The sequence below is a fragment of the Purpureocillium takamizusanense genome, chromosome 4 (assembly GCF_022605165.1).
Source record: "Purpureocillium takamizusanense chromosome 4, complete sequence".
Lineage (NCBI taxonomy): Eukaryota > Fungi > Ascomycota > Sordariomycetes > Hypocreales > Ophiocordycipitaceae > Purpureocillium > Purpureocillium takamizusanense.
In genome coordinates, this window is record NC_063071.1 from 2,157,871 (window position 1) to 2,179,492 (window position 21,622).

The following is a 21,622-nucleotide window of genomic DNA, read 5'->3' on the forward strand; positions in this document are numbered from 1 at the left end:
ATCGCGGGTCCCCCGTGGCGGCGCCCTAACCGGCATAAGCTCAATGTGCCCTGGCGCGCCTCCAGGCACTAACGTAGCAATTCGACGTCTGCAGGTGCTGTGGGGAGGAACACCCCCCTGTAGCTGCAGTGCCCGGTCGGGATGCCTCCTCCAGGGCTGTCCCCCGGCGCCCGTTGGTCATCATCGGGCTGGTGTTCTAGTGGCGGTCCATCAATCTCCACTCCGCCGCATCCATCTCGTCTTGTGTCGTCCGTCTACCTTAATTCATCGTCAAGACTCAACACCACCACCACACGCTCGTTGGACCCTCCCTCCTCCCCGCCACGCCCCTCCCCCCCGGGCGCCGGCGAACTAGAAGCTCCAACTACTACCGCTCGCCGCCGCGGCACGTGCTCCTGTCCCTGACGATGAAGGGCTCACCGTGACATCGCGTCCCGCCCGCACCATGAACCCATGGGAGAGGGCGAGGGTCGATAACTTGCTGCCCTCGTCGACACCCTCGGCTGGCTGCGCCTAATTCGCGCCCGTGGAGCTCGACAGCAGCAGCCGATATCCTGGTAGGAGTCGACAGACAGGCCCCATGGAACGTGGGCATCCGTCCGACCGTGTCGCTCGCATGTCGTCTGTCCGTCTGTTCGGCTGATGCCGACCCTCCTTCCCCCCCCCCCCCCCCCGGGAGCGAGCCCGCAACGTGCGTGCATGGCTCGTATGTGCGCACAACGTGGGTGTGATCGTCCCTTTTTCTGCCTGCCTGCCTGCCTTCCCGCTGCGGTCCTGCATCCTGCCACGGGCGGAACCCGTCGCTCCCCTGCCGCTCTTTAAAAAGACATGGCCGCCGCCCCTCGCGTCCTGCGAGCTCTTGTGTCTCGCCCCGTCTCTTGTCCGTGAGCAAGCTTGACTCAGGATAGAGTAGATTATATCCAATCGGCATCCGGTAGCAGCAGCAGTAGCACTCAAGATGCTCGCCAAGCTCAACGTCGCCGCCGCTGCCCTGGCCGGCCTGGCCTCGCTCTCCGGCGTCTCGGCGCAGACCTACCAGCGTCTGGGAACATGTCCCACGCTGGGCTGCGTCCTGCCCCCGGACCAGAGCGACTTCCTCCCGGGCCAGCTCTTCGACCTGCGCGTCGAGGTTCACGCGCCCGTCAACGGCTCTGAGGCTGCCCACGATGGCAAGCCCGACGAGAAGTTCAAGGTCACCATCGCCAAGGGTGACGGCAAGCCCAAGGACTTTGCCGAGGCCTTTGGCATCAAGGAGCCCAAGATCGAGAAGTGGTCGTTCAAGTGGTACGAGGACCTCTTTGCCGAGGACAAGAAGACGCCCTCGGTCGTCAACGTGGCTGCCAAGGCCTACCGCAAGCTCTCCCTCGACGAGCCCGGCAAGTACACCGTCACCCTCGAGTACTACGGCGGCGAGAAGACGACCGCCGAGTGGACCGTCCGTCCCCTCCAGAAGCAGCGCAAGGCCAAGAACGTCATCTTCTTCATCGGCGACGGCATGACGACCAACATGGTGCGTATCTTGCCGATTACATGCCGTCCCGCAGGTCCGTGGCTGCCGACGCTGACCTACTAGTATATAGATCACCGCCGCCCGCCTCCTTGGTCACAAGAGCATCAACGGCAAATACCAGTCGCTGATGAAGATGGACGAGTTCCCCGTCCTGGGCCACCAGATGACGCACTCGATTGACAGCTACATCACCGACTCGGCCAACTCGGCCTCTGCCCTGTACTCGGGTCACAAGAGTACCGTCAATGCCATGGGGTGAGTTTGGCTGATGGACACAGACTGTGCGGGACTGACGAGTGGCAGTGTTCACGCCGACTCTTCCCCGGACCCGTTTGACGACCCCAAGGTCGAGACCATTGTCGAGATTTTCCGCCGCATCCACGTAAGCCCTCTTACTCTTCCCCACGGGAGACTCAATGTTCACGCTCCATCAGCGCGGTGCCTGGGGCGCCGTCTCGACCGCCTTCATGGCCGATGCCACCCCCATTGCCTTGACCGGCCACACTCGCCGCCGCGCAGAGTACGGCCCTCTGATCGACCAGGCCCTCAACGGCATGACCAACTACAGCTGGACCAAGCAGGACGGCCCCGACGTCTTCTTCGGCGGCGGTGCCGAGCAGTTCCTCCCCGGCAAGGGCTCCTACCAGGGCAAGGACTACTACGCCGAGTTCGCTAAGAAGGGATACACCATCTCCCTCAACAAGACGTCGCTCCTCAAGGCCGACAACAGCAAGCGCGCACTGGGCATGTTCTGCCAGAGCAACCTCCCCGTCTGGCTGGACCGCAACGTCTACACGGACAACCTCAAGAGCTTCAAGAACGACCCCAAGGGCGGAAAGGAGCCCGCTCTCGACCTCCCTGGCCTTAAGGACATGACCCTCAAGGCCGTTGACATCCTCCACAAGCGTGGCGGCGACAAGGGCTTCTTCCTCATGTCCGAGGCTGCCTCGGTCGACAAGCAGATGCACGCGCTTGACTACGACCGCGCCCTCGGCGATCTGCTCGAGCTTGACGATACCGTCCGCGCCACCATCGAGAAGCTCAAGGAGCTCAAGGCTCTCGACGACACGCTCATCATCGTGACGGCGGATCACGGCCACGGTTTCGAGTAAGGATCCCTCCCGTCTCCATCTGTCGTTCTTTTTTTCTAGCCTTGCAAAACCAGTGAGTCGTTGCTAACTTCTGTTTTCCCTTTCAACAGCGTCTACGGCTCTGCCGACACCGAGTACCTCGCCAAGCAAGACGACCAGCGCGCCAAGCGCAACGCCATCGGCGTGTACGAAAAGTCGGGTCTCTCGCAGTACACGTCCAAGGCCAAGGGCATCGAGTACGGTACGGGCGTCAACTTCCCCACCAACTGGGAGCCGCGCTACGCCATCGCGGGCGGCGTGGCCGCGGCCCCGGACCGTCGCGAAGACTACAAGGTGCACAAGTCGGGCCCACGCGAGCCCGCCGTCAAGGCCGCCGGCGGCAGCGGCGAGTACGTGGTCAACCCGGTCGACGCGCCCCACGGCATCGTCATCAACGGCACCCTGCCCACGTCGGAGGCGCAGGGCGTCCACTCCCTCACCGACGTGCCCGTCTACGCCCTGGGACCCTGCCAGGATACCTTCAGCGGCACGTTTAGCAACGTGGATGTCTTTTACAAGATTGCGAGCTGCTTGGGGCTGGCGCGCGAGCACGAGGGCGATTGCAAGGAGAAGCCCAAGCCCACTAAGAGTGCGTAAAAGATATCGAAGAGGCGGCGGCGGCGGCGGCGTTGGATGTGTGGTGTGGTGAGTGGTGTCTAAAATGGGGGGCGTGTGAGGGAGGGGGGGTGGTGGTTTTTCTGTTACTGCACATATTTAATGTTGGAGCGATGGGATTCGGTCGCTCGGTGGAAAGGTGTAGCAGTAGAGATGACGATGATGATGACGATGATGAGACGAGGTGATGGGATGCTGTAGAGAACAAAATCAGAGGCCTGGTACATACACGCACGCACACCTGCACGAACACACACACGCAGAAGTAGAAATAGTCCTGACGTCCATGGAGAGAAAACAGGGATACGGGGGTTGAGAGATAGAGCAAGAGAGGAAGAAGAGCCTTGTCAGAAGAACCAGCGAAATCGTGAATAAATTCAACAGCAGTGTCCCCCCCACCCATTCTCCTCCCCGTGTATCCAAACCGTCGTGCGTCTACATTTCAAACAATTCACAGCGACACCACACGACACGCAACACAATGCAAACGCGCACTCCTGTACTAGCATCCCATTTGGTGCTAGGAACCATCCCCCCTCCTAAGAACGAGAACAGGTACAGGAGCAAGAACCCTTTTATGTGCAACCCTCGGCCCTCAAGTATCGGAATCCCCTCTGCCGGAAACCCGCAATCGCGCGGACCAAAAAAATCAAAAAGAAATTCCTCCTCCCCACTCCCCTTTCCTTGACTTTGGAGATATCAAAACTCCATGCACACACACACAAAATCATCCCCATCCTGGAGGCTCGCGGGGCAGCTACCAAAAACCAGAGAAACATCATGCCCGAGGGTGTGCGTGTGTGTCGTTTGTTCATCCCCCCACCAACAAAACTGTCCAGCCAAATCTCACCCTTTCACTCTCGCTGTCTCCTATACGGCAGAAGTCACTAGTCGGCGGTGGTGGCGATGCGACCTCTCCGGCGATGCCCTCAAAGGCCAAAAGCCGAGGGTCCAAAAAACAAAAGTTAGGGGGCGGGCGGGAACGGGCGCGCAAATCTGTGTCTGTCCGCTCCGACAGCAGAAACCTAGAAGTGAAGAGACGCAAAAAAAAAAGGCAGAGTCGCAAAAAACAACAACAAAGAAAGAGAGCCGCCTTCCAGAACGCCATTGTCAACCAAAAGTCCGTGCCGAGTCCATTTTCAAAAAAGCTTGGAGCCGAGTTTGGGCTTCTGTCCCGGTTTTGGGGCCACTTCCCCACCAAAGTAGGAAGAGACGTAGAAACAGGGCAAAACTTGGAGCGCGAGTCGAAGGGTGCGGGGACTCACATCTTTGGCTGTCGATTTCCCGTCGTGCTTGTAGCGCGCTTTGTGCTCTCTTCGAAATGTCTAGGTGCGGCGTTGGCCGTGGCGCTCCAGATGCTGGAGGGGGATGTCGCGGCCCATGCTGCTACACAAGCTAACAGATGGGGATCGCGGGACGGTGCTCTGCTCTGGCTCGGAAACGGGAAGGACGGCGACGTGGTCCTCGAAGAGGACGAGGCGGGCCAAGAAGCCCAGCTCACCATAGAGGCCGGAGCCGCGTTCGGGAAACGAGTTGATGCGTTGAAGGCGGCCTTGTTGACAACGAAGGAGAAGGAAGGGAACATAAGTCAGCGCGGGAGCAGAACGTTAAGCATGCATATCTTGGAGGGGCCGAGGGTGCGGTTCTTGCAACATCCCTGTCTCAGGGGGAGGAAGCGGAGGTGCTTTAGCAGTAGTGGTAAGGCACACCTGATCCATGATGAGCCAACCAGTGGCCAGCCGGGTCCTTCTAGGCCGGCTGGGTCTGGCCAAGGATGTTCAACATGGCGATGAGCTCCGAGGTGTCGAGCTGCTCGGTAGCCTCTCTATTCGGACCGTACTGGATGCTGGCCGTATGGAACCAGAGGGCCTTTTCATCGTGAACGGCGAGCTGCTCGGCCGCTGCCTTCAGACCACCGCTGCGAACGCCTCCTCCAGCAATGATCTGGAGCTTTCCGGCGATGCGGCGGCAAAGTATGTCGATCTTATCGGTGTTGTCCTGGTAGAGGCAGCCGCCAACGCGGTTACCCGCGGTGAGAAGACACTGAAAGCCGAGATCGATGAGCTTCTCCGCCTGGCGAACGGCGTAGGGAGTCGCCGCGATGGGGTCAAAAGCGCGATGGAAGACGCTGCCGAAGGGCTTGGCGGTCTCGACAAGGGCTTTGCAGATGGTTCCGTCGACCTCAGTGCGGCGAAGTCCGTCCATCTGAGGATCAATGTTGTCGAACTCCTGAATGGCGCCAAAGACAAAGCGGTCACCATCAGCGGCGTTCATGAGGCCACTCTCTTTGAACTCGCAGATAGAGATGACCATCTGGGCGAGTTCCTTGGCCGAGTAAATGAAGTCAGGCTTGCCTCCGCCAAGCGGACCACGAGGGCGGATCATAACGTGGACCGGGATGGTGAGCTTGCGGGGATGGGCACGAAGCTTCTTGAGCTCCTCAAGCGTGGGGGTGAGACCGCCTTCGCCATATGAGCCGCGAGCATTGAGTTCAATGCGGGATGCTCCGAGAGCCTGAGCCTTGAGGGCGGTCTCGGCCGAGAAGACAGCCACCTCAAGGTGGACCTTGCGGATGGTGAGAACCATGGCGAAGCAGAGATGTTGTGCTGGTGCTAAACAGACTGCTGTGGGTAAGTCTTGGGCTGTGCAAGCGTTTGCTGCGAGTCAGGGGTATGCCTGGGGGCAGAGCTGGTATGCTGGGAAAGGGGTAGACAAAACTATGGGCGGGGTGTCGACACACAGTCTTGCAGGTTATATCGCGGGTTGCGAGCAGCGGTTGGAGATGCTGGGTGAGCGAAGGCGGGTGTGTAGGTGCGTGGCGGATGTTTAGGTAGAGGTTGGTGGAAAGGAAGAGAAAAATCTGAACAGACAGGCGGGCACCTCGCGGTATTTATACCGGACCCGGATCAGTCGACCTGGACGCGTGTGCTGTTTCCTGGGTGATGCGAAGCTATGAGCAGCTGTTCAGGCCATTGCGTTCGGTAACGGCAGCCCGAGTCGTCGCGGCTTGTGGACGCGCCATGCATGCTACGACGAGGGGGGCCATCTCCTAAGTGATTCCGCATCCCGGTCGGGATTCCTGGGAAAACTGACCTCGAAAAGCGACATTCAAGGACCCGTAAAGTCGTGCGGGTTCCAGAAAGCCCTCGGACCCAGTCTGAAGCGTTACAGATGGAAAGCGAGGCTAAAGTCCAACCCGTGGTGATGTTGACATTGAGGTGTCGTGCAAGTGTCAAGCCGGCTGGCTGTAGGCGGGGGGCCTGTCGCTGCGGCCGCGGGGTCGAGGCGGGGTTCTTACACCCGTATGGCCCCCCAAAGCGGGTCGGTGACAGCTGTTCAGACGGGTCTAGTAGGCCTGCCAGCTGCGAGGTCAGCATTCGATCAGTTCGTGAGGCGTTCAGGGGGGGGCCTGGTAGTCTGAGGGCAGTGGGGGTGGTGCTGACACGGGGAACTGGGCCTGGTTGCCTGGCTGTCGAGCCCAGCAACGGGGCGGTGCGTCTGAACGGTGCGAGATCAGCCGGCCAGCGCCGCCGTCGAGTGCGCCGTATATGGGCCGGCGCGAGGTGGGAGCTGTATCGTCGTCGTGTGTAAAAAAGCGCTGAGCATGGAACCATAGCCAGCCGGTCGTTCAAGTGAGGTTGGAAGCTGCAAACACCGTGCGCTTGAAGTCTCAATACTGTGTGAGTGAAAACAAATTCCCACCAGTGACGGCAGAATGAACTGGACTGTCTCCGTGTGAAATTTGGGTAACGGAATGCGCCGCACCGTACGCCGCATTGGCAAGGGGGGGGCTTGGCCAGCCGGCAGTGTGCGCTCCGTTTAGTAGTAACTTTGGGAAGTTACCTTAAGCTTTGTTCAACGGGCACTGTAGAGCCCAACGTCGAGTCCAGGCGACCCGCTACGACTACCTCACGATGGTAAGACACCTAGATAGGCCCCTTACCAGGACCTCAGCTACTAGTATAGTTTACCGTACCTGCATCACCGCAACCGCGCCCGGGCCCCATTCCGTCATGCGCCCCGTCTGCAAAGAGCACGCTGGAACCATCGATCCGCTACCCGGCGGCCCCCAACGCACGATCCAATCCAGGGGATCACAGGAACCGCCGTGCGTGGCGGTCGAGTGGGAACCTGCACTCCCGACCCCCCAAGGGCTGCCCAAACAGGCACCGGGGGCGCCCCCTCTGCCCCTCTAAAAAAGTCACCACGAAGCTGCGAACAAAACAGGGGTCCTACTGGATCCAATGACATCAACCCCACCAAAAAGTGCCGCAACGAAATAATTTTCCTCCCCTGTTCAGCAGGTCCCCCGCCAGCTCTCGCAAGCTCTCTTGTTGCTGCCGCCGCGGGTGCTGTCCGAAAAAAAATTGGTACCGAGTACCTGTTCAGTAGATCTTGGGTAGCAACGCCGACCGCCTTGTCTCCCCCCCCAAGCATTTTTAACTGGGGCGCCGGGAAAAATTCTGTGTTTGTTTTTGTGCACGTAGCCGCCGTCAAGCTCCAGTGGCGGGCATCATCACTTATAAAGATTTTCCCCATCCGTTCCCGCCAACTTCTCTCCCTTGCACCCTGCACACCGCAAACTTCCACACAAACTCCCTCTCCTACTCACAGTAATACCGCAACCATGTCGGCCAAGGATCTCGACATTTCCGTCTCCTACGAGCAGCTCGAGGACCTCGAGGAGGATTTCGAGGATGTTGAGCTGGAGCTGCGTAAGTTCACCTCCAAACCCCGCGTTCGCCTGGCGCATTTGTGAACCCGCGGGTTCAACCTTGCTGGGCGTCTCATGGTCAGACCGGTAGACAGACACAGACAGCTGACACGACCTCCAGTGCGCCAGCAGGCCAAGCTGTCCAAGGACCTCTACGCCAAGCGCGAGAAGGTTGTGGCTCAGATCCCCAACTTCTGGCCCCTCGTGTTCGAGCAGTCGCCGCCTGAGATTGACGAGTACATCCAGCCCACCGACTCGACGCTCCTGATGGGCGCGCTCAAATCGCTGTCGGTCGAGCGCTTCGAGCTGCCCGAGGGCGACCCCCGCAGCCTTGCCATCACGTTTGAGTTCTCCGAGAACGAGCACTTCGAGAACACGAAGCTCGAGAAGAAGTTTTGGTGGCGCGAGGCCAAGGACGGCTGGGCCGGCCTCGTGTCGGAGCCCGTCGACATCAAGTGGAAGTCGGCCGACAAGGACCTGACTGGCGGCGCGCTGGCCCTGGTCAAGAAGATCTACGAGGACGACAAGGCCGGCAAGGCGCAGGAGGAGACGGAGGCCAAGAAGAAGCTGCGCGAGCTCCTCGAGAACACGGGCATCGGCGGCACCAGCTTCTTCTCTTTCTTCGGCTTCCGCGGGCGCAACATCACGGCCGAGGAGAGCCGCGAGGCCGTCAAGGAGTCCCAGGAGAAGCGCAAGGCGCGCAAGGAGGGCAAGGAGGTCGAGGTCAAGGAGGACGAGGACGAAGACGAGGAGGATGACGACGACGAGTACGAGCTGGAGATTTTCCCCACGGCCGACGACCTGGCGGTGTGCATCGCCGAGGACCTGTGGCCGGGCGCCATCAAGTACTTCAGTGAGTTCTTCTCCGAACAATGCGAGAGCTGCGGCGGGTCGGAGCACGGCGAGGAGGACGAGTGGGAGGACGAGGAGGAGGAGTAAAAACCAAGAGTCCGAGAAAAGCCCGGCTGCTAACGCCCGCCCGCACAGTCCAAGCGCAGGAGCAGGACGCCTTGAGCGACATGGACTTTGAATCGGATGACGACGAGGAGATGGAGGAGGCCGACGGCGCGGAGAAGCCCCCGCAGAAGAAGCGCAAGGCTTAGGCTGCCGGAGCTCATGGAGAGGCGGCGGTCTACGAGGGAGGACGTCGGCGGACCTTGTGCGCCAGGGCGACGGCCCTGAAGAGGGCATGGTGCCGTCGGTGACTTGCGCCCCAGTCTGAGTTGACGCTTGCCCTGTCCTTTTTTTCCCCGGCGGCGACTGGTTATGACGGCGTGATAGGTAGAACCATGTACCGACAACCGGACATGAAAAAGTTTATGAATGCAGGATTTGATGAGGTAGTCTACTGTAGGCCTACATACATCTCAGCAGGACCGTTTGTCCTGTGGAGAGGCCGTTACTGGTGAGCAACTGTGTGCACTGTGACGTGACTTTGTTGGCCAGCAGCATCCAGGCCCGTCCGTGCACCGATAAAGATATCAAGCTGCTGTGCAAGTGCCGTCCGGCCCGCCCGGCCGAGGACTGACGACAGGACGTTGGCGGCATTCGTGCATGCGCCGTGGTGCGTGAGGATATAAGGTACGTAAGTTGGTAGCTGCGATGCCGGCCGCGGATCTCATCCACACCCGGGTTTATTTTATGACTGCATCCATCCGCGACTCCCGCATCGCAGGCAGGCATGTCTCTCCCGAGCCCGTCGGCACTCCGAGCACCTCGCGGAACGGAGATGAGTCGTACGACGAAGCACATCAGGTACGTACTGCAGTACGTAGTGACACGACCGCGTTGGCAACGGCCGGTGCGTCCGTGCCTCCCAAGACGATGCGAGGGAGAAGGGAGGGGGTCCTGGTGGTGTGGGGGGTGTGCTAGCCATTATCAATCGCGGGACCTCGCACGGCGGGCGCTTGGGCGGACAATGGCCACGTGGAGACACCAAAGCACCACGGACTTACTACAGTACTGTATTACTACGTACTTCCATTATTACCTGCATTCAACGACGACGCAACTTGCGTGGCTGCCGTTCCTCTGGTCTGGCTCGCTGGGTCGCACCACATGTGGCTAGCGGAGTGAGGTTGTGAGGGTGCACCTCTCTCATCGCCAGCGCGGAGGGACGATTACCTTATTATCCGTTAGTTAGTCAACCTTGGTGCTACTAATGTAATGTAAGTCATCACTGATGTCACACGCCCCCGCCTGTGTGGTAGGTAATACTAAATCTGGGGTAGGTAGCAGGGGGGCAAGCCACCCACCGACCGAAGCCGAGCCCTGTTTGCCGCTCTTGGCCACTGGCCAATGTCGTCGCCGCGCTTTGCAATCGAACCTTGCCTACCTCAGTACGTACGAAGTACGTTACCTACTTATCCTGTGCGCATGTGGAGGTGGCGCGCGCCTCTCGGATATCCGAAGCTCTGCGACGACGCAAATGCGGCCACGGCTGCTTGCTGCTGTTGCAATTATTTGTCAGCGTCGCAGGAAACTACGCCGGTGGTGAGTGAGGGTCGCCATGTCGTTGGCGTGACGGCGGCACGGAACTGCATCTGCTTTCGTGTCCTCTTGCTGAAGCGAGCAGCCAGCCAGGCGTGCATGGCAGCAGCAGCAGCAGCAACACGAAGGTCGGCGAATAGTACCATAGCGTGAGAGTCGGCCGCGCCGCGCGCGCACACACACACATCGCCTACCTATAAAAGAGGCCGGCTTGTCAATGGGGCGTCTCAGCTCGCATTTGTGCCGACCGACACAGCAGGCCAGCGGCAAGCGGACAGATACCACCACCACCATCATCATCCACTTCATCCCTCATCATCCTCACCACCGTCGTCCAGCTATCCGTATCCCATGCGACGGATTGCGCGCTCGACACTGCCAGCCGCGCGTAGACACCTGACACCAACGAATCAACACCAGCAGCACCAGCACCAGCACCAGCACCAGAGAGCCTATTACTCCATCCGTACCGACATCCTCGCCAGCATGGCCACCGCATACCAGATCCAGGTCCCCGCGCGGGACACGGGCCTGTGGAAGGGCGCCGAGCAGACCCAGGAGGCCGCGGACAAGGTCACCGAGCTGCTGCAGAGGGACCTCGAGGTGCGTCCAGTGGAACGCTGCAGCTGTAATGACTGCAGCTTTCAACTTGCAAAAATGAGAGCGGCCACCGGAGACTAACTGTGCCGGCTGCAGAATCATCACGTCTTCTTCAACGCCTCGGGCTTTCATAATCATGTACGCGGCGCGTGAGAATATATAAACACCCGAAGACTCGTAGATGGAGCGGTAGTGGCGGCAAAGGAAACCGGGAGGGTTGACTGACTGACTGACTGACTTGACTCTCGGGCAGATCCTTCACCAGCTCCTCACCCTCTACAGCACCGGCGGCAGCCCATCCCTCCTACAGACCGCCTACGACAAGAACAAGTCGTACCAGATCAAGGCCATGGACCCGCACCCGACCGCCCTCGCCGACCTACAGTCCGGCTGGGACGCCCACGCCCACAAGTACCTCGGCAAGGGGAGGCACTACCCGGACTTTCTCAAGTTCTTCCAGGGCGAGATCGACAGGCGCGGCTGGAAGGCCGTCGTGGCCGAGTTCCTCTTTGACGACGACGATGGCGGCACGACGCCCAAGGCCCGCGACATGCTGGGCCGCCTGTTCGCGGGCTTCCTGCACCCCATGATCCAGCTCCTGTACGGCGTAGAGTGGGAGCAGCCCGCCATTGTCGCCGAGGGGCTGGCCCAGGCGGCCGTGCACGAGGACCGTCTCGGCGCGTTCCTCTGGCGCGTCGACGAAGCCGCCGCCGCTGCAGACGAGCCGCAGCAGCAGCAGCGCTCCGTGGCTGAAATGTGCGAGTCGGCGCGCCGCGAGAGCCCCAAGCTGGCCTCCAGCGCGCGCTGGGAGGACCCCAACAGGATCTACGACGGCGTCATGGTCCGCGCCCCCGACGAGGCCGTGGCGCTGCTGGCGCAGATCCGCGTGCGGCCGGAAGACGTCGGGGAGCGGACCGTCGAGATGATCCATACGGCCGCCTACATCGCCGCCGGCGCGGCATGGAACCCGCCCTACATTCCCAAGTTTGACTTTTTTCTCATGTACGTGCCTCCCCCCCTTTGCCTTCACCCCATCTTCACCCCATCTTGGTGATGGTTCCTCATCTTTGTCGCGCCATGCCGTGTTAAACCTGCCTGCCGGCTGACGACCTGAATCCCACCCACCCCCACAGCCACCACCTCACATCCGCGCCCTTCTTCCTGTTACTCGACCGCCACTCCGACTGGATCCCCGAGGCCGCCCGCGTCCGCCTCCTCGAGTGGAAGCTGCGCGTCGACGCGCTCGAGTACCTCGCCCGCGGCAGCCCCCCCCTGCGCCTCGCCGACGCCCTTGCCTCCTATCGCTACCACCAACGTTCCCCCAAGGCGGGCGACGACAAGTCCGACGGCCCGACTCCGGCTCCGGCGGCGGTGGCGGCCGCGCGCGACCTGCTCCCGCGCTTCCACGACGTCGTCGACGACGGGCACACCATCAAGGCCGCCCGCGCGCTGCTCCTCGCGCAGCAGGCGTCGCGGCCCTACGAGGGCAAGGGCAAGCCCTGGATGAGGATCGAGGGCGACGAGGCGTGGACCAAGGTCATGTATATGCTGCTCGCGAGCGTCGAGGGCGACGAGTACGAGTGGGTGCGCTCGGCGGGTTTCGAACAGGCGTGGGAGGGCATGCCCAAGTACGAGTAAGGGCATCCACCCTCCTTTCCCCCCCGCAGCAGGAAAGCGTGCGCACTGCGCGAGGCCACTCTCCCAACCGCTGCGGGCATTGGGAGCGGGCGGTGTCGGTAACGTTGGCTGAATTTGCGACAGGCCAGGCCGCATCGCGCACGCAAAGCAGGGTAAAGGCACTGTGGCGCACATGTGACAACGGAAATGCAACCATGTTTTGGGTATTTGCAGATGCTACATTGCTTTCTATATGGACAACACCTAGCCCGTTAGTCTAGCCCAACCCACTCACCGTCACCGTCGTCCGACTCCCCGCCTGAACCTACGTTTCCATCAACGCCCAGGTCAAGCATCGCCTCGTCAGGTCGAGACTGGAGCAGCCCCCGCGCAGCGCCTCCCTTGAGGCCCTTGCCCGGCTGCGCCAGGAGGTAGTCGACCATGTACACATTGTCGTCGGCAAGCCGGCGGATCTCGTCGCGCATCTTGGCCACGGCGCGCGACACGACGCGCAGCTCGACGTCAACCTTGCCGCGGTTGGCCGTCAGCCAGGCGCCGTGCTTGTCGACGAGGGCCTTGATCCATAGGAGGCAAAACTCCATGTGCGGCGACTCCTCGGTTTGCGCGGCGACGAAGCGTAGCAGCCGCGACACGTAGACGGTCGGCAGGCCGGCCACCGTGAGGGAAATGTCCGGCGGCGGCACGGCGAGGAACACGCGCTTGATGAGCCCGGCCTCGTTGAGGCGGAACGCCATGACCAGCGCCTTGAGGTAGTCGCGCTCCGTCTCGAGCACGTTGAGCGTGGACGCGGGCGTGATCTCCATGTTGAGGTCGAAGGGGTCAAACTGCAGCGTCGTGTCTAGGCTGTAGATGAGGAGACCCTCTGTGGAGGCGGCGCAGAAGGAAGAGCCCGAGGGCGAGAAGCCGATGCTTGTGACTCGCACCGCCGGCAGCTTCTTCCGGGCGGACGGGTCTCCGCGCTTCGACCCGGGGAGGGTCCTGTCAATGCGGTCCTCGCGGTCGGACGCCTCGCCCTGGTCGTCTAGCTCGTCCATGGGCCCGGCTTCCGTCAGTCTGTTGCTGTTGAGGAACTCTTGCGTTCCCGACAGGGACAAGTTCACGCTGACGGTGAACTTCTTGAGCAGTACCATGGTCGTCACCGAGTACAAACAAATGTACTTGCTGTTTCCGCCAGCCAGCAGGCAGCTCCCGTCCATGCTGTACCGGATCGAGCTAAAGCTCTTGGTGCCCGAGACATTGGCCGCTGTCCGTCGGTCCGTGAACTTTCGCCCGCCAGAGACGTCACGACGGCCGTCCAGCCCGGCCACCTGCTCCGCGTCGGCAAGCGACCAGAACGTGAGCTGTCCGTCCAGTGTGGAGATGGCCAGCTGCAGCGAGTCGGGCCGCACCGCGATGTCCAGCACGTCTGCTTGCAGCTGCAGCGGCTCGCTCGTTTGGGTCCGGTTAAAGATGGACCAGATCCGGGCCGTGCGGTCCCAGCTGCCGCTGATAAGTGAGTTGCCGTTGGGCGAGAATGCCAGCGCAGACACAGGTCCTTCGTGCCCAGACAGTTGATCCAGGAGCTGGCCAGTTTGGACAGACCAGATGTGGATGTCGAACGAGTCTAACGAACCGGCCGCCACGACCTCGCCACTCGGGTCAACAGACATGCAAGAGAACGATAGCCGCGTGGGCGCCGTGAATGTGCGGAAGTTCCGATACCGAATGAGGTCCCACGCGCGTATCGAGCCGTCCAGGCTGGCTGTGAAGAGCACGTTTCCCTTTTTGGCGAACTCGCAAGCCGTTACGCCGCTGGTGTGCTCCGTGAATGTGACAATACAGAACCCGGACTCAATGTCCCAGACTTTGATCTTGCCATCATCGGCAGTGGTGATGATCCTCTGGCCGTCTGGCGCGTAGACGAGCGAGTTCATCGAGTCAAAATGACCCTGTTGCTTGAGGATGTAAGACTCGGACTGCCATTCCCACACAAGCAACTGCCCGAGTTTCGAGGCGCCAAAAGCTAGCCATTCCCCGCTCTTATTAATTGTGACGAAGTCAATGTCGTTTTGTGAGATGCTCAGCTTGTGGATGTTGTTAAAGTCTGGCATCTCGTAGAGACCGAAGATGCCGTTGGAGAAGCCGGCCACCAAGAGGTTCGACTCAGGGTGGAAGGCGGCGCACTTGACGTTGGCACTTCCCTGCATGAAGTAGTGCTTCTGGACGATCCTCCACCGCATGTCGGATTCGTCATCGTCATCCACCATCTTGTCTCCGTCCTCGACACGTTTGATGGGCTTGGCGTAGCGCCATTCGAACACAGCACCATCCTTGCTCACAGTGTATATCGCCTCCTGATCCGCAGTGAACCATGCGCCGACGACCGCTTGTTTGTGCCCCGAGAGCACCGTCGGCACGAAGCCTTCCTCGGGGTGCAGGCTCCATATCCTCGTCGTCAGGTCTCTGGAGGCTGTGAGGAAGAACCTGGAGTCGCTCGACCATTCAATATGTCGTACTGTATCAAAGTGACCCGTGTGAGTGTGGTGGCGGACAAAGGGAGCAAAGTCGAGCTCCCCGTCGGCGTTGGAGTCCGGAGTCGAAGGGACATGCCAGACTTCAATCTTGCGGCCTAGGCCGACGGCAAAGTGCTTGCCCGATGGGGAAAATGCGAGCGCCGTGACCTGCGATCGGAAAGAGAAGTGATAGATGGCTATACGACGGGGGACATTGGTGAGGATCGCGTGGCCGTCTTCGTCGACAGTGAGGAGGATGTTGCCGCGGGGCGTCAGCCCAAGTCGGGAGATGTTCTTGCGATGCGCAAATGGTAGTGTATATGATTTGTTTCTGTTGTAATTTCGTGTCAGACAATCATGGTCCATGTATCATGCGACGCAGCACTTACTCGACCAGGTTGAAGACAGTCACCCGGTTGCCGACGGGCGAGAATAGATGGGTGCCATCGGGGCTGAAGAGCAGGTTGCCCTGGCAGTAGACAGTGCCCAGCAAGTTCGAGAACTAGAGTGCCGTGTTAGCGGGCTAAGTAGAGCCGGGAGATTGCGCAATTACGCCCATACCTTGAAGTCGGTCTTCATTGTCATCTGCTGGCCATGATACTTTGACGGCGCCGGGGGGGAGGGACTCGGCGAATGCGATGCCAAAATTCTGGCCGAGATGCTTGCTTCTTCTTTATCGATAAGCTTGAGCCAGTGGAATTTTTTTGAGACAGCAAAAGAGAGCAAATTGGGGCCGCCTGGGCGGGGTCGGCACATAATTAATCCTGAGCCAGTGCGCTACACCGTATTGGGCAAGCGGCCTGCGCACCGACCCTCTGGTCCCCGGAGGCTCCCCTGAGTTAGGTCGGTATGAAGTACTAACCTTTCGTGCCTTGATGGCATGGGAGTACCTAGGTACCTTGGGCACTCGCAGCAGGCGGGCGGGCGGGCATCCATCGTAGGCCGTCGCCGCCAGGCACAGCACAGTGCAGCACACACACCAGGCAGCGCCAGGCGACCTGTTGGGAAGAAAAAAAGGGGACCCCCTCCTGCCCCGTGTCCCGTCGCACTGGCCCACGCCGGCCCCAGGCCAGCCAACGAGGCAAGGGACAGCAAATTGGCGGCCACGGCCAAACCACCCCCCCAAGGTGAGGCCCCCCCTTTCGGGTTGGCATGGTCCCATCTTCCCCTGAAGCCCCCCGATTGCTCTCCAACGGTGCATCCACCACCACCTTCCAAGCTCCGAACCTCCACCATCGCCAACCCGACAGCCTTCATCAATCCGGCTCGCGAAGCGGCTCTAGGCGTCCCTTTGCAGTTTTACTCGCAAGCACCGGGTTGAGCTTTTTTCGTCACTTTCGACTCACTTCATCCGTCCTCATCCTCGCCCGCCATGGCTCCCCCCGCTGCCGAAAGCGCCTCGCCGATTGGCATCGCCAATCTTCCCAACCAGCGACACAAGATTGTCGCCAAGCGCGGTGCCGGCTTCACCATCATGGTATGAAGAGTGTTCCCGGTTGCCTGCTCTGGGCACTGGGTTTCTTCGCATTGCGGCGTATCCTAATTACCCTCGCGTGGCCTGTTACTGACCCGTGCTACCCACCAGGTTGCTGGCGAGTCTGGCCTGGGAAAGACGACCTTCATTAACACGCTCTTCTCCACGACGATCAAGAACTATGCCGACCACAAGAAGCGCCACCAGAAGCAGGTCGACAAGACGGTCGAGATCGAGATCACCAAGGCTGAGCTGGAGGAGAAGTTCTTCAAGGGTACACCCGCCACTCTGCGTCGCGTGCTGTGAAGGCTCGGCTAACCACAACCCGTCTCTTCACGCAGTCCGCCTGACTGTCATCGACACTCCCGGCTTCGGCGACTATGTCAACAACCGTGATTCCTGGATGCCCATCATCGAGTTTCTTGACGATCAGCATGAGTCGTACATGCTTCAGGAGCAGCAGCCCCGCCGCCAGGATAAGATCGACCTCCGTGTCCATGCCTGCCTGTACTTCATCCGCCCCACCGGCCACACCCTCAAGCCCCTCGACATTGAGGTCATGAAGAGGCTCTGCTCGCGTGTCAACTTGATCCCCGTCATTGCCAAGGCCGACACCCTCAGCCCTGCTGATCTGGCCAAGTTCAAGCAAAGGGTATGCTTTCTGTCCGCGTCAGGTATGCGTGCCCACAGCTGCTAACCAATTCCAGATCATCTCCGTCATCGAGGCTCAGAACATTAAGATTTACCAGCCCCCGATTGAAGAGGACGACGAGGCTGCCGCTCAGCACGCCCGCAGCTTGATGGCGGCCATGCCCTTCGCCGTTATCGGCTCGGAGAAGGACGTCAAGACTGGTGATGGCCGCATTGTCAAGGGCCGCCAGTACTCGTGGGGCGTTGCCGAGGTCGAGAATGAGGATCACTGCGACTTCAAGAAGCTCCGCTCCATCCTGATCCGAACCCACATGCTCGACCTCATCCATACCACGGAGGAGCTCCACTACGAGGCGTACCGCGCCCAGCAGATGGAGACGCGCAAGTTTGGCGAGGCTCGCCCGAGAAAGCTGGACAACCCCAAGTTCAAGGAGGAGGAGGAGGCTCTGCGAAAGCGCTTCACCGAGCAGGTTAAGATCGAGGAGCAGCGGTTCCGACAGTGGGAGCAGAAGCTCATCGCCGAGCGCGATCGCCTCAATAAGGACCTGGAGCAGACCCACGCCCAGATCAAGCAGCTGGAGGGCGAGCTGGAGGCGATGCAAGGTAGCGCCGTCCGCAGCCACGGCCGTCGCTAAGGCAGGCACCATCTCTTCGGCTTGCCTTGTTGAAGGTGCACAGCTTGCCGTTGTGTCACTTGCCAGCCGCTTCTATTTTGGACCCAGGAGGGTCCCCGAATACCACTATGGAGGATACATTACGGGTGCTCTCGCCAGCCGTTGCTGCGGCGCCGGAGCGCTGTGCCTCGCGGCCAGCCGCCTCGGCCGCCCAGTGTGAGCCGTGGCTACAGAGCATGTCAGGCGTGCTTCCCTTGTTTATGCGCCGTGCGATGCGAGCTGCCAGCTGGGCTGAAAGTGAGGCCCTACTCCGACATGCAGGGACGCGCGATGGAAAGCTTTTGATCATGTAGCCTTATTTTATTTTGTCACTTTACTCGAGCCCCTTTCTTCCCCCCACAGGTACCTTAAAGCCAATGTAATTGAGTCTGCAAGTCTCGGCAGTAAACAGATGTAAATGCTTGGCTGTGAATCGACGGGACGCGCTCGACCGTGTATTGGTCCCGGCTGAAGCGTTCCATCCCGGCGACACTAACTTAGTGACTAGATTCATGACAAAAGCCACCCCAAACTCCTCGCTGCACAGGAGGCAGTCGACATGTAAAGAGCACCACGCTGTTTCCCTCCTCCCTCCGTCGCCAACAAATGAATTGTATGCTCCTGTGTGCTACCATAGCGATGCTGCCCCAATGCTCACAAAGTCCTAATGCATTCATAGCCCCCGCTTTCATACAAGCACGGACGCCCGAGGCGCGGCGGCTTCGAGATAGAGCGCGTTAGTCACACGGCGTCCATGCTGGCGCGCGTCGCGAGCTGCTCGTTCTTGTTGCCCAGCCTCGAGATCTGCAGGAAGGCGTCCACGCCGTACCCCTCGAGGCTGTGCAGATTGAGGCTGCCGGCCCAGTACTCGGCGTAGACGCGGCTCAGGGGCAGGCCCATGCCGAGGCGCAGGTTGGGCGGCCGGCTGGTGAGCGAAGAGAGGGAGCTGTGGTAGGTGGGCGTCTTGAGGTCAGCGCGGCCGAGCTCGTCTTCGACGTGGAGTTCCTGCATCGTGGCGGCCATACGGGGCACCTGGCCCAGGTTGTCGAGCTGCTTCTGGCTCTGGGGCCCTTTGCTGAACGACCATAAGTAGGGGAGCTCCTCGCGGGGAATGCCGCCCCCGCGGTCGGATATGCGGAAGATGACGTGCTCTTGCGCCTCGCAGATGGTGACTTCGATGGGCGGCGGCGGTGCCGGGTCGTTGGTCTTTTGATGGCGCTCAATCACAGCCTCGACCGAGTTGCGAAGGAGCTCGCCGACAATGTACTCGATGTGGCTCAAAATGTAGGGGAAGCTGGCGTCGAGGTGGCCAACGACATGGATATCGGGCACAGCTGCATCGGGGCCGTTTGTTGAACGGGCGAGCGCCGTCACGGCTTTTGCGCAGCGATCGATGACTTCCTTGGCAGAGCACTTGATGAAGATCTCACCAATGAAGTCTGACTCGGAGAGCTTAGCGCCGGGCGAAAAGTAGGGCGAATTGAAGGTTTCGGTGAGAGAGAGGTGTTGTTCGGCGATGACGCGACGGGAGATACGCTGAGGATGTCAGTGCACGGCGCAAGGGCTGGCTTGGCTCCGCGGGGCCGCCAACTCACCGATCTCAGAATCGTATTCATGAAGTTGTCAAGATCCTTCGGGTCCATGAGGCCGCCACACTCGAGTATCCCCATGGCTAGCTTGGGGATGACGGTCAAGTGACCCTTGAGGTTCTGCGCGATGATGTCGCATAAGCGGTCGTTGTCCTCGAGGGTCTTGACCTCTTTGAGCTTGCGGAAACAGTCGAAGGCATTGTAGTAGAGGTTATAGACGTCATTTATGTGGGGGTTCGTAACGACAACGTAGGGGAGCTGCTGCATGTCGCGGAGACGATGTGCTATCCTGTCATTCCATCGTCAGCTTTTCGTATTGGAAAGCGCAGGGAGAACAGCTCGCACCTGACAGGCAGCTCGGTGCGGACGTAGTTAGCGGAGCTGATGAGGCGCGACTCGGTCAGGGAGCGGCCAAAGACCATGAGCTGCCGCAAGCTTATCGGACGAGCTTCTCGTGCGACCCATCTTGCAAAAGGCGTCAGTCTCGGACTCGTGGCACGGGGTAAAGGGACGGCAGGGTCGTGACGAACTCGTCGAGGACCGATACCGGCCGCCAGGCAGTGTTGCTAGCTCTCCGACACTGTCGCGAGGCCGGATGAGGCACGAGGTAGACGGCGTCGAGGCCAGCAGCCGGGACGGGCGATCCGGTCAATCTGCATCGTCTGCCGGAGCTGCGCAGCGCGATGGAGAACATCTCCGCGGTTCCATATAGAGATAGGGAGACGTTGTCTGTCGTGGGCGCCGCCTCTGACTCGACTCGTGCGCCGGGGCCGGGGGCGCGCGCTCCAAAAAAGTGAAGCAACCGGCGCTCTCTGACTCTCAATGCCGCGTACAATACACGAGACACAGACTAGGGATGGGCGGAGAGGGGATATCTGGGCCGAGAGAGAGAGGGGAAGTGCGTGGAGAGGGAAGGGGTTCTTGGTGAAGACGGAGGGATAGCATGCAGGAATGGCTGCTGGGCCAGTCGCATGCAGCGAGCTCCGACCCGGACTTGCAGGTGCCCTCCACTCCAGGGCGGGCTCCACGGGGGCCAGCGAGAGCTCCCCTAGAACTGCGGTAGGCAGGAATGGCCCTAGCTGCCTGTATGCCCGCCTGGCGCAAGCCCGTTAGGTCACCTCGCAGCAGCACCCGAGCCAAGCCCAGGCTCCGGTCCCCATTGCAAGTCGCGTCCCTCCCGCGGTGGCAGTGGAGGTACAGACGAAGCATGCCCAGGTACAGATCGACGCCTTACCTGTAGTACCCCACACCGGCGGCGGTATCGGCCCAGTCTGCCAGCCCGTCATCAGCCCAGGCGGCCATCGCTCCAGCGGGACCCTGCACACCGGGCGGCGCGGAGGGGTGGCCCAGGAGCTGGGGAAGGGCGCCCGCCTCGCCGCGCCTTCAGCGCAGTTACGTTGCGCGACGGGGATGCCACACCTCACCTTTGAGAGAGAGACGCGAGGCTCCTCGGACGAGTCGCTGAAGCAGTCGAGGAACCCGAGGCCACCCTCCCCTCGCGAACAGTGTGCAAACTCCGGAAGACATCCGCGGCTCGGGATATCGACTCATAATCGGGCGTCCACGGCTGCGGCCGTCATGCCAGGATGACTTGGCCCCCCCCGCCTGCTGCTGCATCTAAGCGCTGCATGCTGCACCAACACCAGGCCTGCAGCGGCTGCGGCGGAGTGCCGGGCGTTTTGGCACGTGCTTCTCCCGGCACACGTACAGAACGTACAGTACATGCCTACAACGTCCCATCCATATCATCCATGCCTCCGCACGCCGCCCTGATATTGTCCAACATGCACGGGTGTCGAGACCTGCTGGACACACCACCACATCCCATCGTCCTGCAAGGAACTACTACGCACGAAGCCGGGCCTCGGTCGTACACGATCCGGCGGCCTGTTCGGCCGCCCGACATCGAGGCGACCACGTCCGCGTGGTTGAGAGAATCTACTTTGTAGAGCTTACAGCATCTTTTTTTTGTTTGCTCGGGGGAGGGGAGGTGGGCGGTGTCGAGCGTAGACGAGTTGGTGCGCAAGTGAAGCCTACGTGGTGTTGGATTTATCAGCAGAGGCTGT

General features: G+C 60.6%; 7 protein-coding genes across 8 annotated transcripts; 4 read left to right on the forward strand and 3 right to left on the reverse strand.

The window, feature by feature from the left end:
- Positions 1-257: 257 nt before the first annotated feature.
- Positions 258-3,592, forward strand: JDV02_005298 (uncharacterized protein). Its single transcript, XM_047986580.1, has 5 exons — positions 258-1,510; positions 1,581-1,765; positions 1,814-1,892; positions 1,945-2,618; positions 2,712-3,592. The coding sequence occupies exons 1-5, from the start codon at positions 959-961 to the stop codon at positions 3,235-3,237; spliced, it is 2,016 nt and encodes a 671-aa protein (XP_047842562.1). The 5' UTR covers positions 258-958; the 3' UTR covers positions 3,238-3,592.
- A 1,412-nt stretch (positions 3,593-5,004) lies between these two features.
- Positions 5,005-5,841, reverse strand: JDV02_005299 (uncharacterized protein; the record flags this gene model as incomplete). Its single annotated transcript, XM_047986581.1, has 1 exon — positions 5,005-5,841. The coding sequence occupies one exon, from the start codon at positions 5,839-5,841 to the stop codon at positions 5,005-5,007; it is 837 nt and encodes a 278-aa protein (XP_047842563.1).
- A 1,849-nt stretch (positions 5,842-7,690) lies between these two features.
- On the forward strand, positions 7,691-9,313 carry JDV02_005300 (uncharacterized protein). Of its 2 annotated transcripts, XM_047986582.1 has the most exons (3): positions 7,691-7,970; positions 8,091-8,822; positions 8,957-9,313. In XM_047986582.1, the coding sequence occupies exons 1-3, from the start codon at positions 7,883-7,885 to the stop codon at positions 9,070-9,072; spliced, it is 936 nt and encodes a 311-aa protein (XP_047842564.1). In that variant the 5' UTR covers positions 7,691-7,882; the 3' UTR covers positions 9,073-9,313. The 2 variants fall into 2 exon arrangements, with proteins under 2 accessions (XP_047842564.1, XP_047842565.1); XM_047986583.1 differs by having other exon boundaries at positions 8,091-9,313.
- A 1,010-nt stretch (positions 9,314-10,323) lies between these two features.
- Positions 10,324-12,890, forward strand: JDV02_005301 (uncharacterized protein). The gene is made up of 4 exons (XM_047986584.1): positions 10,324-11,062; positions 11,156-11,197; positions 11,313-12,061; positions 12,193-12,890. Exons 1-4 carry the CDS (start codon positions 10,811-10,813, stop codon positions 12,695-12,697), a joined length of 1,548 nt encoding a protein of 515 aa, XP_047842566.1. The 5' UTR covers positions 10,324-10,810; the 3' UTR covers positions 12,698-12,890.
- On the reverse strand, positions 12,889-15,871 carry PWP2 (U3 snoRNP protein). The gene is made up of 3 exons (XM_047986585.1): positions 15,751-15,871; positions 15,579-15,691; positions 12,889-15,520 (listed from the first exon to the last, which is right to left on the reverse strand). The coding sequence occupies exons 1-3, from the start codon at positions 15,772-15,774 to the stop codon at positions 12,949-12,951; spliced, it is 2,709 nt and encodes a 902-aa protein (XP_047842567.1). The 5' UTR covers positions 15,775-15,871; the 3' UTR covers positions 12,889-12,948.
- Positions 15,872-16,351: 480 nt separating this feature from the next.
- spn4 (Septin spn4) lies at positions 16,352-18,475 on the forward strand. The gene is made up of 4 exons (XM_047986586.1): positions 16,352-16,666; positions 16,775-16,937; positions 17,005-17,315; positions 17,371-18,475. Exons 1-4 carry the CDS (start codon positions 16,562-16,564, stop codon positions 17,947-17,949), a joined length of 1,158 nt encoding a protein of 385 aa, XP_047842568.1. The 5' UTR covers positions 16,352-16,561; the 3' UTR covers positions 17,950-18,475.
- PKP2 (putative protein kinase YGL059W) lies at positions 18,268-20,441 on the reverse strand. Its single transcript, XM_047986587.1, has 4 exons — positions 20,087-20,441; positions 19,902-20,021; positions 19,563-19,845; positions 18,268-19,503 (listed from the first exon to the last, which is right to left on the reverse strand). Exons 1-4 carry the CDS (start codon positions 20,248-20,250, stop codon positions 18,709-18,711), a joined length of 1,362 nt encoding a protein of 453 aa, XP_047842569.1. The 5' UTR covers positions 20,251-20,441; the 3' UTR covers positions 18,268-18,708.
- Positions 20,442-21,622: the final 1,181 nt, after the last annotated feature.

Bases quoted from the DNA above. Each gene is read 5' to 3' on its own strand.
- JDV02_005298 (XM_047986580.1), top strand. From the start codon at position 959: ATGCTCGCCAAGCTCAACGTCGCCGCCGCTGCCCTGGCCGGCCTGGCC. The intron at 1,511-1,580 runs GTGCGTATCTTG...ACTAGTATATAG, and splicing joins ACGGCATGACGACCAACATG to ATCACCGCCGCCCGCCTCCT. The intron at 2,619-2,711 runs GTAAGGATCCCT...CCCTTTCAACAG, and splicing joins GATCACGGCCACGGTTTCGA to CGTCTACGGCTCTGCCGACA.
- JDV02_005300 (XM_047986582.1), top strand. From the start codon at position 7,883: ATGTCGGCCAAGGATCTCGACATTTCCGTCTCCTACGAGCAGCTCGAG. The intron at 7,971-8,090 runs GTAAGTTCACCT...CACGACCTCCAG, and splicing joins GGATGTTGAGCTGGAGCTGC to TGCGCCAGCAGGCCAAGCTG. The intron at 8,823-8,956 runs GTGAGTTCTTCT...CCGCCCGCACAG, and splicing joins GGGCGCCATCAAGTACTTCA to TCCAAGCGCAGGAGCAGGAC.
- JDV02_005301 (XM_047986584.1), top strand. From the start codon at position 10,811: ATGCGACGGATTGCGCGCTCGACACTGCCAGCCGCGCGTAGACACCTG. The intron at 11,198-11,312 runs GTACGCGGCGCG...ACTCTCGGGCAG, and splicing joins CCTCGGGCTTTCATAATCAT to ATCCTTCACCAGCTCCTCAC. The intron at 12,062-12,192 runs GTACGTGCCTCC...CCACCCCCACAG, and splicing joins AAGTTTGACTTTTTTCTCAT to CCACCACCTCACATCCGCGC.
- PWP2 (XM_047986585.1), bottom strand. From the start codon at position 15,774: ATGACAATGAAGACCGACTTCAAG. The intron at 15,692-15,750 runs GTATGGGCGTAA...ACGGCACTCTAG, and splicing joins CAATGAAGACCGACTTCAAG to TTCTCGAACTTGCTGGGCAC. The intron at 15,521-15,578 runs GTAAGTGCTGCG...AAATTACAACAG, and splicing joins ACTGTCTTCAACCTGGTCGA to AAACAAATCATATACACTAC.
- spn4 (XM_047986586.1), top strand. From the start codon at position 16,562: ATGGCTCCCCCCGCTGCCGAAAGCGCCTCGCCGATTGGCATCGCCAAT. The intron at 16,667-16,774 runs GTATGAAGAGTG...GCTACCCACCAG, and splicing joins GTGCCGGCTTCACCATCATG to GTTGCTGGCGAGTCTGGCCT. The intron at 17,316-17,370 runs GTATGCTTTCTG...AACCAATTCCAG, and splicing joins TGGCCAAGTTCAAGCAAAGG to ATCATCTCCGTCATCGAGGC.
- PKP2 (XM_047986587.1), bottom strand. From the start codon at position 20,250: ATGTTCTCCATCGCGCTGCGCAGCTCCGGCAGACGATGCAGATTGACC. The intron at 20,022-20,086 runs GTTCGTCACGAC...GCCTTTTGCAAG, and splicing joins CCGGTATCGGTCCTCGACGA to ATGGGTCGCACGAGAAGCTC. The intron at 19,504-19,562 runs GTGAGTTGGCGG...TGACATCCTCAG, and splicing joins TGAATACGATTCTGAGATCG to CGTATCTCCCGTCGCGTCAT.